The sequence below is a fragment of the Myxine glutinosa genome, chromosome 12, assembly GCF_964187855.1.
Source record: "Myxine glutinosa chromosome 12, kmMyxGlut1.1, whole genome shotgun sequence".
NCBI classification, from domain to species: Eukaryota; Metazoa; Chordata; class Myxini; order Myxiniformes; family Myxinidae; genus Myxine; species Myxine glutinosa.
This window is the reverse complement of record NC_136272.1, coordinates 61,054,963-61,072,027: the sequence shown is the minus strand read 5'-3', so window position 1 is coordinate 61,072,027 and position 17,065 is coordinate 61,054,963. Positions and strand designations below refer to the sequence as shown.

At 46.5% G+C, this 17,065-nt stretch overlaps 1 protein-coding gene across 3 annotated transcripts in view; it reads left to right on the top strand.

Moving 5' to 3' along the window:
* Positions 1 to 17,065, top strand: part of MTR (5-methyltetrahydrofolate-homocysteine methyltransferase) — a 141,275-nt gene that overhangs the window by 112,767 nt on the left and 11,443 nt on the right. For all 3 annotated transcript variants that reach the window (XM_068131796.2, XM_078766853.1, XM_068131797.2), the window contains exons 24-28: positions 317 to 437; positions 698 to 779; positions 943 to 1,041; positions 5,446 to 5,521; positions 8,727 to 8,882. In XM_068131796.2, the coding sequence (XP_067987897.1) occupies positions 317 to 437; positions 698 to 779; positions 943 to 1,041; positions 5,446 to 5,521; positions 8,727 to 8,882 (534 nt within the window). The remainder of the gene's footprint in view (positions 1 to 316; positions 438 to 697; positions 780 to 942; positions 1,042 to 5,445; positions 5,522 to 8,726; positions 8,883 to 17,065) is intronic.

Genomic DNA, 17,065 nt, shown 5'->3' with positions numbered 1-17,065 from the left:
TTTCGTCCTTGTCACACACCTCTCATACACTTTAAGCTCTTACACAATCCTCGACTTTGTATACAAAAATTAAATAAATAAATAACCCAACCTGTCCACTAAATTTTGTCTGAATCCATCCATATCTTTTTGAGATAACCTGCTCACAAACAGACAAACAATTATATAGGGGTGAAAACGTAACCTCTGTCCACCTTTGGTGGTGGAGGTAATTACAGCTTTGGGAAAGACCAGATTTATTCTCAAGAGAAACTAACCAATTTGTTTATTCTCACCTATTACTTGCACTCTTCTTCTTCGCCTTCTCGTGCCGCAGACATTGTGGGCTTGTCTGGACTCATCACACCTTCCCTTGATGAGATGATCCATGTTGCTAAAGAGATGGAGAGGATCGGTCTTACCATTCCGCTATTGATTGGTGGTGCAACTACTTCGAGGTGGGCCATTCTTCCACCACCTTCTCCACCCAAAATGTCCAGCTTTCTCTTCTGGTCTTACAATATTTCCTTTTACACTGGATTCTTCGTTAACATCATCGTAGGTTGTGGCAAATTTATAACTGAACCGACCTTCTCTCAAAATAGTAGCTGCTGTGTTTAACTGAAAAAGTTTCCATTTAAAAAACAATTTTGGTCTTGTGTTCATATTTTCCTGGCGCTCTGTTTACTCCAAAACACCACCACCAATCTATCCCTAGAAAGCACACAGCTGTGAAGATCGCTCCACAGTATTCCAACGTAGTGGTGCACGTGCTCGATGCCTCACGGAGTGTTGTTGTGGTACGGAAGTGAAAGTGCATGCAGTCATGAGTGCAACCTTTTCTACAAAAATTAACTTGGTCCACATCACCTCGATTATCACTTTTAACATGTAACCTTGCTCACATTCAATAGAATAAGCATGTTGGGGGCTCGGTGTGTTATCCGGTTGTTGTCGTTGCAGTGTTCGAGTCTGCTCGATGAAAATCTCAGAGACGATTTTTGGGAAGACTTGTCGGAGGAGTATGACATATTGCGCCAGGAGCATTACGACTCATTAAAGGTAACATGAGAGACTGAGGGGGGGGGGGCAGGTAATGGGGAGTTGGGGAGGGTGTTGAGGGATGGTAGTGATTACAAATACTGTATCGGTAACATGCTGACAAATCATTTACCATTGTCACCAACTTTTACTCCACTTGCATTAATGATGAAGCTCAAAGGCCATTTTGATGCTGCATGACAACAGGTCCTGCATCCTACCTGATGACCAACTTGATGTTGGCCATTGATAGATTTTAAATTGATTTTTAAAATTTTTATATATACAAAGTCGAGGCTCATGTAAGAGCTAACACATTAACCACAAAAAACATAAACGGACACATAAAACATATAACATAAAACGTATAACATATAATAAAGGAAACAATACAACACGTAAGTTATAATAATAAAATCCCTCTCTGTACCCACCGTACCCAGTCCTACCCAGCTGCTCCTGGACTCTGTGTCCTTTCCTCCTGACAAGGTGGAAAAGTTTCTGTCAACCCTCGAATCTGATTCTGCAACTGGACCTGACGGCATCAGCCCACGGGTCCTAAAATCCTGTTCTTCCGCTCTTTCACTCCCTCTCTCTGTTCTCTTCACCCTCTCTTTTGCTCAAGGTCAACTGCCATCTGCTTGGAAATCAGCCAACATCACCGCTTTGTACAAATAAGGTGCAAAAACAGATCCCAGCAACAACAGACCAATCAGCCTTCTCCCAATTATCAGCAAAGTCATGGAATCCATCATTGCTTCAGATATGAAATCTTTCCTCTTCTCCAATGGCTTGATCTCTGATCATCAATTTCGTTTCAGACCAGGTCACTCTACTCTGGACATGCTGCTTCTGCTTTCTCAACAATGGATGGAGGTCCTCAATGCCAAACATGAAATTAGAGCTGTCTCCCTTGACATATCACGTGCCTTCGATACGGTCTGGCACCCCGCCCTGATCACCAAACTCTCCTCCTTTGGTATCCATGGAAATCTCCACGCATGGCTGGCGGACGTCCTCTCTAGTCGTAGTCAACGTGTGGCCCTGAATGGGTTTCTCTCATCTCCTCTTCCTGTTCAGGCTGGAGTTCCCCAAGGCAGTGTTCTGGGCCCTGTGCTTTTTCTGGTCTTCATCAATGATCTCTCTGACTCTCTTGAAAATCCTCTCTATCTCTTTGCTGATGACTCTACTCTCTGTCACTCCATTCCTCATCCCTCAGATCGGCAGTCTGCAGCCTCCTCACTCTCTGCAGACCTGGACAAAATCACTGACTGGGCAAACAAGTGGAACATGTCTTTCAATCCTGACAAATCTCACACTCTTACGATGTCTCTCCGAAAAGACCGACTGGACAACCCACCCATCCACTTTCTGAATAATCCTCTCCAAGAAGTTCTGTCACTCAAGCTTTTGGGTCTCACTATCTGCCATGATCTTTCCTGGGAAAACCACATTTCAAATCTGGCCTCCAAAGCCAGTCGCCGACTGGGCATCCTCCGTCGTGCGAAGTCCTTCCTTGGCACACCTGAGCTCCTCACCACATACAAGGCTTTCATCCGCAGCTCAATGGAATACTGCTCTCCCCTCTGGGCTGGTGCTCCTGCCTCACACCTAGCTCGTCTTCACGCTGTTGAAACCAAAGCGTTCAGAATCATTGGAATCTCCCGCGATGAAGCTAACTCCGAGGGCCTTTCACTCACTCACCGCAGGCAGGTTGGTGGTCTTTCCATCTTCTACCGACTCCTCTCTGGCCTTGCCCCCCCAGCTCTCTCTGGGCTCTGTCCCCCAAATATTCCTACAGGTCGCACAAGATCTGCCTGCAACCCTCTTATGGTTAAACTGCCAAAATCAAGACTCTCTGCTCACCTTCACTCCTTCATTCCTCTTTTCTCCCACCTCTGGAACAAACTCCCTCACTCTCTTCAATCCCACTCCACCCTCCAGGTCTTTAAAACAGCTGTTCACCACCATCTCTTATCTTCCCCCATCCAAAAACCTTGATCTTTTCTATCCCCGCTAATTTCACCCCAAACCACTTTTTTTAAATACCAACTTCTGTCCGGGAAGTCCTTGGTGTCCTTGTGTTTTATACTTCTCCCACCCCCCCCCCCCCCCCTTCCCACGCCTCCTCCCCCCAAGCCCTCTCCCTCCCACACATCTCCCTGCTCTCAAATGTTATGTTTGTGTGCTTCCCCTCCTCTCCCCCATCTTGTCCTCCGCTTCCTCTTTTTATACATTTTGTTTGTCTGGTTGATTTGTTTGTGAAATAAATGTTAGCTCTTTCACGAGCCTCGATTCTGTATACAAAAAAAAAACAAAAAAAAAACATAACACATATAACTAGAGGTTCCAGGGAACCTGAACTCAACTGGTCTATATCAATATGGTTGGAATATGCATAATAGAACCACAAACTATATAGTTTATATGTGCTAAAGAGGTACAGTAACGTTGAAGGTATCTCATGTTTAAACAGGAAACTACAACAAATTGAGTTTTAAGTGAGGCATGAAAAGTAAAACTACAATTACTTTTCTCAGATTTCAGACTTGAATTTATTTAGAAAGACATGGCCAAACAATATACATGTATGGTATTGAATCAAGATATGTTGAATATTTTAATAGATGTGTTCAACAGGGTTTAAGTATTCATTCATTAAATACACACACACACACACACACACACACACACACACACACACACACACACACACACACGCGTTTCATCAAATTTGATCAGTATTTGTGACTTTTAGAGCTTGGACGTCGTCCAAACTGATGTTTATGGGTCGTCATGTCATAGGTCACGACGAGGTCATTTTTCGGACATCGTCAAAACCCGTAATATATGTGTTGAGGTTTGTTACATATTGTCTACACACCAAGTTTCAGCCTTCTAGCTACATTACGAAGTACCAGATTGACAAAAATTGATTTTTCAATATGGCCGCCCTGCCACGCCCATTTTTGTGCGTGCAACGCCCAAATGCAATCCCAAACTAGTTTATGTCTTAAAGATGCTGCATAACAAGTTTCATCAAATTTCATCAATATTTGTGACTTTTAGAGCATAGACGTCGAATTGTTTACAGACGACAGACAGACAGACAGACAGACAGACAGACGACAGACGGACGCGGACGATGGACACTGGGTATCGACAAAAACTCAGCTGGACATAGTCCAGTTGAGTTAATAAAGGGAACAATATAACACATATAATAATAAAACATGTAACATAAAACACATAACACAGATAATAAAGGGAACAATAGAACACATATAATAATAAAACATGCAACATAAAACATATAACACAGATAATAAAGGGAACAATATAACACATATAATAATAAAACATGTAACATAAAACATATAACATAATAAAGGGAACAATATAACACATATAATAATAAAACATGTAACATAAAACATATAACACAGATAATAAAGGGAACAATATAACACATATAATAATAAAACATGTAACATAAAACATATAACACAGATAATAAAGGGAACAATATAACACATATAATAATAAAACATGTAACATAAAACATATAACATAATAAAGGGAACAATATAACACATATAATAATAAAACATGTAACATAAAACATATAACATAATAAAGGGAACAATATAACACATATAATAATGAAACATGTAACATAAAACATGTAACACATATAATAATAAAACATGCAACATAAAACATATAACACATATAATAAAGGGAACAATATAACACATATAATAATAAAACATGTAACATAAAACATATAACACAGATAATAAAGGGAACAATATAACACATATAATAATAAAATATGTAACATAAAACATATAACACAGATAATAAAGGGAACAATATAACACATATAATAATAAAACATGTAACATAAAACATATAACACAGATAATAAAGGGAACAATGTAACACATATAAAAATAAAACATGTAACATAAAACATATAACACAGATAATAAAGGGAACAATATAACACATATAATAATAAAACATGTAACATAAAACATATAACACAGATAATAAAGGGAACAATATAACACATATAATAATAAAACATGTAACATAAAACATATAACATAATAAAGGGAACAATATAACACATATAATAATAAAACATGTAACATAAAACATATAACATAATAAAGGGAACAATATAACACATATAATAATGAAACATGTAACATAAAACATGTAACACATATAATAATAAAACATGCAACATAAAACATATAACACATATAATAAAGGAAACAATATAACACATATAATAATAAAACATATAACATAAAACATATAACACATATAATAAAGGGATATTGGAGAACTATTCATGAGTTGGATTAGAGGAGTAACTCCTTTTTTGCTTTTCTTTACAACTGATATCTGCAGGACCGCAGGTATCTTCCTCTGGAGCAGGCCAGGCAACATGGCCCACGTATTGACTGGACAGCAGACGTTAAGCCTGGTAGGCTTGGGGAAATGTAGATGGTGTGTGTGTTGGGGGCATAATCCTGATTTTATTGTTCCTTCTTTTTCTTCAGAAGACCACACCCAGTGTGTACCCTGGATAAGAATAGGTACGCCGTATCCCTGCGTGTCGTAAGAGGCGACTAAGAAGGTTGGCGTCAGGAAGGGCATCCGGCTATTAAAACATTGCCTCAAAAGAGAACCATGACAATTGCAACTGCATATGGGCAGGGTACAGCCCGAAGTGGAGATCGGTTTCTGAGGTTTGGGACATGGAATGTAGGGACAATGACAGGGAGATCAGGAGAAGTGGTGGAAGTATTGGTCAGAAGAAGAGTAGACATATGTTGTGTGCAAGAGACGAGATGGAAGGGAAATGGTGTGAGAATGGTGAAGGGTAGGCAGGGACAGAAATACAAGTTTGTGTGGCAAGGGTGCCTGGAGGGCGTGAATGGTGTTGGTGTCCTGTTTTCTGAGGAGTTTGTAGACAGTGTGGTGAGTGTGACTAGAGTGAGTGATAGGTTGATGATGGTGAAAATGATGATTGGAAAGCTCTTGGTGAACGTCATCTCGGGATATGCTCCGCAGGTTGGTCGGAGCGATGAAGAGAAGGACACGTTCTGGTGTGCGATAGAGAAGCTGATGGAAAACGTGAAAGTTGAGGAAGTTGTTGTGGTTGGAGGAGACCTAAATGGACATGTGGGAAGGAGTATGGATGGTTTTGACGGAGTTCATGGGGGTTACGGATATGGTGTGAGAAATGGAGAAGGTGAAAGGATTTTGGAGTTTGCTGATGGAGCTGATTTGTTGATTTGTAATACTCAGTTCCAGAAAGAGGATAATAAGCTTGTTACATACACGTCAGGTGGGTCGACGACAACCGTTGACTACCTGATGGTGCGTAGGCGAGATAGGGGGCACCTCCGGGACACAAAGGTGATCCCGGGGGAGGAGGCTGTTTCACAGCACCACTTGGTTGTCTGCGACGTAAGGGTGAAAGGTGCGAGGAGAGCTCGGCGGGTGAAGTACCAACCGAGAATGAAGGTTGAAAGAGGTGACAGTAAGGGAGGCATTAAAAGAGAGGCTGAGTAGGGTCGAGGATGATGTGGTTGAGCTTGAAAGTGGTTGGATGTCAATGACAGCTAGTCTGTTGGGAGCCGTTGGTGAGGTATGTGGATGGACAAAAGGACCACCGAGGCACTCGGAAACATGGTGGTGGGATGATGAAGTTGGAAAGAGGATTGATGAGAAGAGGAAGAAGTTCAAGGAGTGGCAGAAGGCGAAGGGTACGGGAGCAGAAACAGCAGAGCATGAAAGTTATAAGGCAGCCAGGAAGGCTGCAAAGAAAGAGGTAGCAAAGGCGCAGGAGGCATGTAGGAAAATGTTCGGAGAACGCTTGGATTCGGAAGAGGGTCAGAAAGCAGTATTCAGGATTGCAAAGCAGATAGCGAAAGAGAGGTGTGATGTGATGGGGGTGAGTTGCTTGAAGGATGAAGTGGGACAAATCGTTGTCGACCCAGATGGAATTAAAGGAAGATGGAAAAGATATATGGAAATGCTGTTGAATACAGAGAATGAATGGGATGGCAACATCGAGAGTAACCCAGTTTTAGGACCGGCAGAGAAGATAACTGAGAAGGAAGTTGAGGAAGCGATAAAAGCAATGAAGGGTAGAAAAGCGGGAGGGCCGACGGGAGTTGTGGGAGATATGTTGAAGGCAGCAGGACGTTGGGGTGTGAAGAGAATGACAGAGATCTGTAATCTGGTAGTGAAAGAAGGCCGCATTCCAGTGCATTGGGAACTGAGTACCCTCGTCCCTCTATACAAGGGGAAAGGTGACCCTCTGGAGTGTGGCTCGTACCGAGCGATAAAGTTATTGGAGCATGGAATGAAGGTATTGGAAAGGGTGTTGGAGAGGAGGATAAGGAAGAAAGTGAAGATCGACGAAATGCAGTTTGGATTCATGCCAGGTAGAGGAACGACAGACGTGCTTTTCATTGTGAGGCAGTTGCAGGAGAAGTACATGGAGAAGAGGAAGAAGTTGTTTCTTGGGTTTGTTGATCTGGAGAAAGCATTCGATCGGGTTCCACGCAAAGTATTGACATGGGCATTGAGGAAGTTAGGAGTGGAGGAATGGTTGATCAGAGTAGTGATGGCAATGTACAAAAGAGCACGCACAGCTGTAAGGACGAAGGACGGAAACAGTGGTGAGTTTGAGGTGAAGGTGGGAGTGCATCAGGGGTCGGTACTAAGTCCACTACTATTTGTAGCTGTGATGGAGGTGCTGGCTCAGAACGTAAAGGAGGGTTTACCGTGGGAGTTGTTGTATGCAGAAGATCTGGTGTTGATTGCGGAAAGTATGGATGGACTGAAGGAAAAGATGAACACGTGGAAGGAATGTATGGAGACAAAAGGTCTGAAGGTGAATATCGTCGGAAAGACGAAGGTGATGGCAAGTGGTAAAGCATGTGGTGAGGTGGAAAGAACTGGGAAGTGGCCCTGTGCTGTGTGTAGGAAGGGTGTCGGAGTGAACTCCATTCAGTGTACAATGTGCGCTGAGTGGGTTCATCAAAAATGTAGTGGTCTGAGAGGGTCATTTACCAGTGTGGCAGCTACATTCAAATGTAAGGTGTGCACAGAGGGAGCTGCAGATGGAGGAAATGTTGAGTTGGATCTTGGAGACGGCGTGAAGCTGGAAGGTGTGAAAACTGGTTGAGAAGAGTGATGGAAATGAATGTAGAAGGAAGTAGAAGACGGGGAAGACCGAGAAAGACTTCGCTAAAGATGGTGGAAGAAGAAATGCAGGCAAGGGGGTTAACAAGGAGAGATGCAGAAAATAGGGCAAAATGGAGAAGATTGTCATGGGGACCGCAAGGCTAACGCCCGCTCTCGCAGGGAAAATGGCCTTTAAAATGCATGTTGTTGTTGTTGTTGTTTTTCTTCAGTTCTTTCTCTGCGTCTTGAATGAGACACAAGCCAGGAACCTAAGCGTTTTTCTTTTTGGTCTAAAGTACAGCATAAAACACACCAATTACGTGATTGTGATTCTGTACAGCTTTCGATTTTGAAGACTTAAAATCTTCATTGCTAATTGGGATTGTTCAGAGAGAGGAAGCAAGTTTAAATTGGCCCTTGGCCCAGGTCTGAACTCCTTTTGACAGAGCAAGGTGCAAACTACTGTTGTACTTCCCCTTGTGCACCAGTGCAGCCGCAGATTCTGGGCACACATGTGTTCGAGGATTACAACATGCATCAGGTCGTGCCCTACATTGACTGGAGACCCTTCTTTGATGTGTGGCAATTGCGAGGGCGGTACCCCAACCGCTCTTACCCGAAGATCTTCAAAGACCCCACAGTTGGTGAGTCAGCGTGTTTGTAAGTGGATAAAAGGATGTGTGATACTTCATTAAGCACATTGTGTTTCATGTGTTGTCGGGGAGACTACAAAATGTGAACCACCATTGTATCATATATACAGTGCATTCAGAAAGTATTGTTATGTCGGGGGGTAAAGGAATATCTAGGGCCAGGTAGATCTGTACAGGTAGGTATCCAACTGTCATGATAGGGAATCTACCTGTAATAAGTTCTGTGTTTTTAGGCGGTTTGTCAGGGTACATACAAGGATGTTCGTGTGTTAAATAGTTGTAGGGAATAAGATAACACCCCTGTGTGTCAGACCTGGTAATCATTCCTTTGTCCCTTATGGCAACGCACACATATAAACACTTACATAGGCCCTTAGTGCAACAGTAAATAATTCACCTTCCCTTACAATGACCTTGGAAGAAGACCAGCAGGAAGCCAGATCGGCGCACCGCCGGATGGCTGCCGCCAGCTGCACCACCAGCTGGCCTAGCAACATCGTGTGAGACGAGTTGTAACAACGCCACAGGGAACGTGTGATTGGTTGGCGCCGAAGGCGCAAACCTCCAGCCAATCAGGGCGAGAGGCGCGAAGACGCAACTGAGAAGGAGGTTGTTCATTGGAGGGAAGGCACTTGAAGGTTCGGCAAATGGCGGGAAGCTATGAGGCCCTGGTTGGTGGCGCGCCAAAACTGACGTCAGAGGGAAAGTTACAAAGGGGCGTGCTGCACGACATTTTGTCTCTTTGCTCTCTTGGACTCTGCGCACTGAACCCCTTCGTATTGGAGATCTCTCTGTGCTTGAAGCCCTTCCCCTTCTTCGCTTGCCCCTGGTCTTCATTGGCTCTTCCTTCACGCATGCTGGACCTTCGTGCTTCGTGCTGGGTGATGTTGGTTTGTCATGGTGCTTGGAGCGGGATCCGGTGCTGTTGGTACTGGAGCGAGGGACCTCGTGGCGTGCCGCGGAGCGAGTCGCATCGAAGCCTGGTGAAGCGTGCGAGCGAGCGGACGAAGGGTTTCGTCGCGCCGGAGCTTGGAGCCGCGTTGGACGGCGGACACGACTACAGACAAAGATAAGACGCACCACATTTCCCCAGTACACGACGAGACATTTATTTTATTAATTCAGTCCTTTGTTCATTTCTGAAGTGAGGGGTGCGGGATCCCAATTTAGGATCATTATTAGATTTATCATCGCGTTTCCTTGTCCCGACCTTTATTTAAAATAAACCCTTGCATTACTTTCCATTCCTTGTTAAACCCGTGTTCGTTTGAGTTCATTCCCTCTACAGTTAAGCGCTTTGGCCTTTTCCTCCTCTTCCCTTCTTTCTCCCGTGCTGTGATAGCAAAATCCGTGTTTGGTCGTCGCCTCCATTAAAGCCGTTCGGTCTTCCGCGATCCCTGGTGTTAACCTTGAGGGATTTGCACGATAACTGGTAGTCAGGAGTGGGATTGAACCCTGTTATAAATTTGGTGTCAAGAGTGTGGAGAATTTGGACGCAAAATTTTCGTAGTCGGAGGCGATAAATTTGCATCGTCGATCGGTGCGCGGGACGCGAACAGCGCGTCAGTTAAAATTAAATCGGTTCCTGTTGTAAAATCTGCGCGGGAAAGCGACCTCTTCTTTACGGATGGAAGAGGTGAGCAATATGGAAGAAAGGATGGAAGAGGCGGGGAGCATTGGAAGTGAGTCGGACGTAGTTGGGGTTGAGCATAGTGGTGGAGCTACCCCTGCTATCAAGATGGACCCGATGGATTTACATGCTATGTATGAAAACATAATGAAGGCAATAAACGATAGGGAGGAGCGATTTATGGCCGACATGAATGAATTGAAGGACGGAATGAAAAGGGAATTGAAGGGAGAAATGAGGGGATTGAATAACATCATTAATGCCCAGGGTGAACAGATCAAAAGAATGAGTGATAGTTTGAAGGAACAAACAAATGAATTGAGCGAAGGACAAAAGAATGGTGCCGATGGGGCCCAGGAGAAGCCAAGGGTGGCAGAAATTTAATCGGAACAGGGGGAAGCCAAATTGGGAATGGCAATTGAAGGAAATGTGGAAGGTAGGGAAGGAAATTTGGAAGGAAATGGGGAATGTGAAAATTGTAATAGGGAATGTTTCCCACCTGCTGGCCTGGAGGTGTATCGGGGCCGGGTGGATGCCACAACACCTCAACAGGGGGATGAATTTGGAATGGTGCAGCACAAGGGCGGTTGTGCAGTGCAACAGGGGGTAGAGGTATTGGGGGTCCGTGTGGCGGAACCGGACCAGGTGTGTAATGATGAAGATCTGTGGGGGCCGCAAATTATTGATGTGAATAATTAGGATGATGTGATACAGTGGCTGGAGACCTGGGACAGTCCCATGGAGGCAAAGGTTGACCAGTTCCAAAGGAGCTTGGGGGAGGAGGTGAGTCGGTCCAAGGAGGTGGTTGAGGTGACCGAGGGGACCCTCACCATGCATAACAATTGGGTACAAGAAGAACCACCTTTAGAAGCCATTATTCCCCGCAGAGCAGGGGTTGGCTTTTTTTGGGGCACCTTGGTCCCCTTTTTGAAGCAATGTTTTATGGCCGGATGCCCTTCCTGCCACCAACCTTGTTAGTCACCTCTGGGTACAAGAGGCTCCGAAATTGCAGAACCAGTTGGGGGAGTGTGTTGGCTCCGTGCTGGATTTGGACCTTGGAGAGTCGGGAGATCGAGCCTCAGACAATTTGGTCCCCATAGCGAATGTGGAACAGCTGCAGGGAGGGGCAGAACAACTTGTGGTAGGGGTTGTTACCTGCAGCTGCGGTGATTGGACACCTGGGGCCAAAATGTTTAAAAGGAAATCTAAAATAAAATTACAATGGGAATGTGATTTGGAACAGCCTTGGTGGGAGTTGGTCCCTGGGCTGCGGGATTTGGACCAGGAGAGGTCATTGGGGATGGCCTCGGGCAAAAGTTGCCCCTTTCGAAATTTGGTGATGCCAGCAAGTTGGGGGGCTGTGCTGGCGAGATTTGGACGTGGGGTCCAGCCATGGGTGTCGTGGTACGACCTGGGCCCCACTGGGGGTATGGTGGAGTGTGGCGTCCCTTGTCCGTCGGGGCGCCGCCCGAGCGGTGGCTCGGGCCGGCAGGGTCACCGGACCCTGGTGGGGGTTAAGACCTCCAGGGGGTCCGAGGTGGTTCCTCACAGGCCTGGGATGGCGTATATTGAGGACCACTAGGGGGAGGTGTTGTGGGTCGCACTTTGGTGGTGGCACCACGGACGGCCAACGTGGGCCTGATGTGGTGACCACCCGGGCATGCGGCCTGACACCCTCCTCCTGAGACTCTGGGACAGCCAGCATGTGGTGACCTGCCATGCTGTGCTGGGCTATGGACGCGGGTCGAACTGCATGGACAGGGATGGATTATAGCCAACTGGACAACCACTGGGGCATCTGTGGAACGTGATGGTGTGAGAGTGACCTTCCACAGATGTTCCGTTATGATTTATGGACTCTCGGTTTGGGAAGAGAACCATGGGGATGAGAACGGTTATGTGTAACGTGCCGAGTATATGGGCCTTGCTCGGCTGGCATGTGCATGGCAAAGCATCTTTCTTTGGTGAGATTAGTGAATTGAAAAAAATGTTTGGCATGGGTAATCTAAGGTTAGATGCAAATTTAAGGGTGAATTTTGAAATGGCATGGTGGATACTGAGAGCAGTGTCACCATTATTGATCCAGGTGTATCGACCAAAGTGTTGGAGGCTGTGATAAAATTGATAGGTTAGCAGGACACAGCCTTCAACTGGTTGCGGGGGCGATTGCGCTAATATTTGGGACGCGGGGTTATGGGGATGTAGTTGTGTAGTCTGAGGGTCAACGTGGTGCTGTGCGTGTCCGAGGTGTGTGGACCATGTCTTTTGGGTGGGTCTCCTGGTGGAGCATGGCTGTTGACTGGACCTTGGTGTGGTCAAGTGTGGGTGGGCACTCGGGGGGGCTGCAGTTCTGTGGACTGGGGGACGAGAGCGGCGTAGGTGACGTGAGGGGAATGCCACGCACTGCGACCGTCTCCCCCAGGGCCGAGGTTGTGCGTGTGGTCGTGGTTGTTGGCAGCAGGTGCTCACCACATTGGCCAGCTGGGGCTGGTGCAGCCGTGTTCCTCGCAGGGGGGCCAAAGGATGGATGGTGGGTCGCACCCTTGTGGACACTCATGGGCCATGTTGGCGTTTTGACTGCTCACCTTGTCCCGATGACCCTTGCACGGTGGAGGTGCGGATCTGTCGTAGCCACAGGTAGTTGTTTAGAACAGTTCACCGTTGGATGCGGATCCACATACCTGCCAGTATAGTGGGGACATTAGTGAAATTTGGAAGAATTTGAGTGGTCCAATGATAAATTTTGGGATTTTGAGGGTGGATGGCACTTTGGACCTGACCAACCGGAAATTACCTGCAAATCAAGGTAAAGGTAAGGCCTTGATGTTTGCTGTCCCAGGCTTCAAGACTTGCTTATGTAAATTGGGGACAGGTAATTTGGAGTTGGGGGGCGGGTGAGGGTGATGACATGGCCGGTGAGGGGGATGGAATGGTGCCACAGAGTCTTGTGGGTGGCGTTTGTTTTTGTGTTGTGGTTATGTGTTTTTATGTGGCCGTGGAGAATGGAAATATGAGTGAGTAGTAATCATTGAGAGTTTTGAAATGTGCTTGTGGAAATGTAATGGTAAAATGTGAACCAGGGATTTCACAAAGGCAGGCCAATGGCAACTCTTGTAACATCTTTTTGGTACCATCTTCTCCGAAATGTGTTGAGAATGGAATGGCAGCGGTGAAGGAAATGTGTTTTGGGATCTTGTGGGTGGGGAAGGTGTGTGTGTCCGCAGGTACAGATCAAGCTCTGAGGAGCGATGCCTGCGGCCCCCCCTCTGCGGCAATTACCCCTGGCAGCCAGTGGTATCTGAAAATTGGAGCTCGTCGGTGGAGGGTCTGGTTGGGTGCCGTGGGGTAAAGGAGACTCCCGGTGACCCGTGTAGCTGCACTGAAGCAGGAGGCAACGGAGCCTGGTGTGTGGAGACCCTCACCGGCGGGGTAACGGCGGAAAGGGCTGTTGGGCTGTCACGGGGCCAAGAGGTAAAGGGGGGGGGGGGGCAATGAACTTGTGAGCCGGTTGACTTGTGTTTGGGACTGCGGGCACCACAGCCTGAAGCGCCCCCACCATCTTACTTGTGCGGTACCTCCCCGCTGCCGAGTTGAGAAATGCACACATGAATATGACATCTATGCCATGGTCCTGCAGGGAGGTGAAATAAGTGCTTGTAATGATTTTGTGTGTGATGACTTATGGAATGTGTATGAGCGGTTAAGGGGTTGTGTTGTATGAATGTGGGCGAAATCCACCGAGCCATGTCACTCACCTGTAACACCTGGACAGGGCCCGTGGAAATTTAGGGGTGCATTGGGATAGCCCCGCAGGTAAGGTTACGTCTTGTGGCATCCACCGGGGGATGCGGTCTGTAGACCGGGGTATGTACAAATGTATAATAGAATTTTGGAATTTTTGAAGTTTTGGTTAAGGTTAAGTTTTGTGGTTAAGGTAGATTTTGAGTGTTTGTTTGTTTCCTCCCACCACAGGAGCGACGAATTGAAATCATTGTACATATTTGCATGATTGTTAAGGGGATTAGCATGTCAAGGAGAATACGTAGGAAGTCCGGCTCACTTCCCACAGCCCTCCTGATTTATTTCATAGGTTAATTAAGTGTGAGACAGTAAGTGTTAAGACTGGAATGGTAGCGCCTGCAGTGAACTTAGCAGGAGCTATGGTTCCAGGGGGTGGGGGGGCTGTTATGTCGGGGGGTAAAGGAATATCTAGGGCCAGGTAGTTCTGTGTAGGTAGGTATCCAACTGTCGCGATAGGGAATCTACCTGTAATAAGTTCTGTGTTTTTAGGCGGTTTGTCAGGGTAAGAGTATACCTGTGAACATACAAGGAGGTTCGTGTGTTAAATAGTTGTAGGGAATAAGATAACACCCCTGTGTGTCAGACCTGGTAATCATTCCTTTGTCCCTTATGGGAATGCACACATATAAACACTTAAATAGGCCCTTAGTGCAACAGTAAATAATTCCCCTTCCCTTACAATGACCTTGGAAGAAGACCGGCAGGAAGCCAGATCGGGGCACCACCGGATGGCCGCCGCCAGCCGCACTACCACCTGGCCGAGCAACATCGTGTGAGACGAGTTGTTACCACCCCACAGGGAATGTGTGATTGGTTGGCGCGGAAGGCGCGAACCTCCAGCCAATCAGGGCGGGAGGCGTGAAAACGCAACTGAGAAGGTGGGGAAGCGCCTGTTCATTGGAGGGAAGGCGCTAGAAGGTTCGGCAAACGGCGGGAAGCTACGAGGCCCTGGTTGGTGGTGCGCCAAGACTGACGTCAGAGGGAAGGTTACAAAGGGGCGCGCTGCATGACATTTTGTCTCTTTGCTCTCTTGGACTCTGTGCGCTGGACCCCTTTGTATTGGAGATCTCTCTGTGCTTGAAGCCCTTCCCCATCTTCGCTTGTCCCTGGTCTTCATTGGCTCTTCCTTCTCGCGTGCTGGACCTTCGTGCTGGGTGACGTTGGTTCGTCGTGGTGCTTGGAGCGGGATCCGGTGCTGTTGGTACTGGAGCGAGGGACCTCGTGGCGTGCCACGGAGCGAGTCGCATTGAGGCCTGGTGGAGCGTGCGAGCGAGCGGACGAAGGGTTTCTTCGCGCCGGAGCTTGGAGCCGTGTTGGACGGCGGACACGACTACGGACGGACGGACAACCCGAAAACATCATGCCTCCGGCGACAAAAATCAAATCTCATTGCTCCATTTTAGTACTTTCCATGATCTGCAAAATGGGAAGGAAAGCAATAAAGAAGAGGGGGTAGAGGAGAGGAGGTGCTAGAGATTGTTTGTCATTGGGGAAATAGAGACTTTCTAAGGAGCCATCTACATATTACATACACAAGGGAGAGGGGCATGGGAACATACAGACTTGGCATTTAATATGGAATATTTTTTTTGTGGGGGTGAACTTACTTTTCAAGATGACTTAGCACCAAAAGTTCATTGGAATTATGTTGAAATTATTCTAGATTTTGTTAATGACCTTTAAAAGAAACAAAAATCACATTTGACATTTCGAAGCAAATAAATTGATCCTTGAAAGTGATGTAAACTGATATCGAACTCAATTCACGGACAGCACTGTGTTAAACTTCTGTGCGTTTTCCAGAAATATCTCATTATTTTGCACATTAGCCAAAAAAAATTTCAACAAAAACAAAAGCTAAATTATGACTGGGATTACGGACAGTAAAATTACAGTTCAGTACTTCGTGTAACCCCCACAAGCATTCAGGAGAGCACGTACACGTCGAGGCATGCTGTTCACGAGATTTGCCAAGGTTTGGACAGGAATCGCTTGCCATGCAGTGACAATAGCCTGCTGCAATTCACGCACAGAGGTCGGCTGCTGGTCCAAGTGGTCGATTTGACGCGTTAATTCTGCGCACAAGTTCTCTATCGGATTCATATCCGGGGACATGGCAGGCCACTCCATATGCTCTACACCACGGTCAGCAAGAAAGTGTTGGATCATGCGAGCACGATGAGGCCGTGCATTGTCATCTTGGAAGACAAAGTTTCCTCGAAAGGCTGCACGAGCAAATGGAAGCAATGTTTCTTCCAGAATGACCCTGTACTTGAACTGGTTCAGGTTTCCATTCAGAACAACCAGGTCAGTTTTGCTCCCTGCATGAAAAGCAGCCCAAACGGTCACCCCACCACCTCCAGCTTGGACTCGTGGCACTATACAATCTTTGTTTGGGGCTTCATGCACTTGTCTGCGCACTTGGACGTGGCCATCTTGACGATAGACCGGAAATCTAGACTCGTCACTGAAGGTCACGTGATTCCAGTGTCCTGGCTGCCATTGACGGTGCTCTCTGGCCCACTGCAATCGGCGCTGGCTGTGTTGTCTGGTCAGGCGTGGCTTTCTCAGGGGATGCCTGGCACGATAGCCTGCTTGAACCAGTCGTTGGTTGACTAGCCTTCTGGTTACAGGCACATTTGTCAGTTGCTGCCACTCAGCCCTAAGCCGATTAGCTGACTTGGTATGGCCATTGCAGACTAACCGGTGCAGCTAGCGATCATCTCTCCTTGTGGTTCTGCGT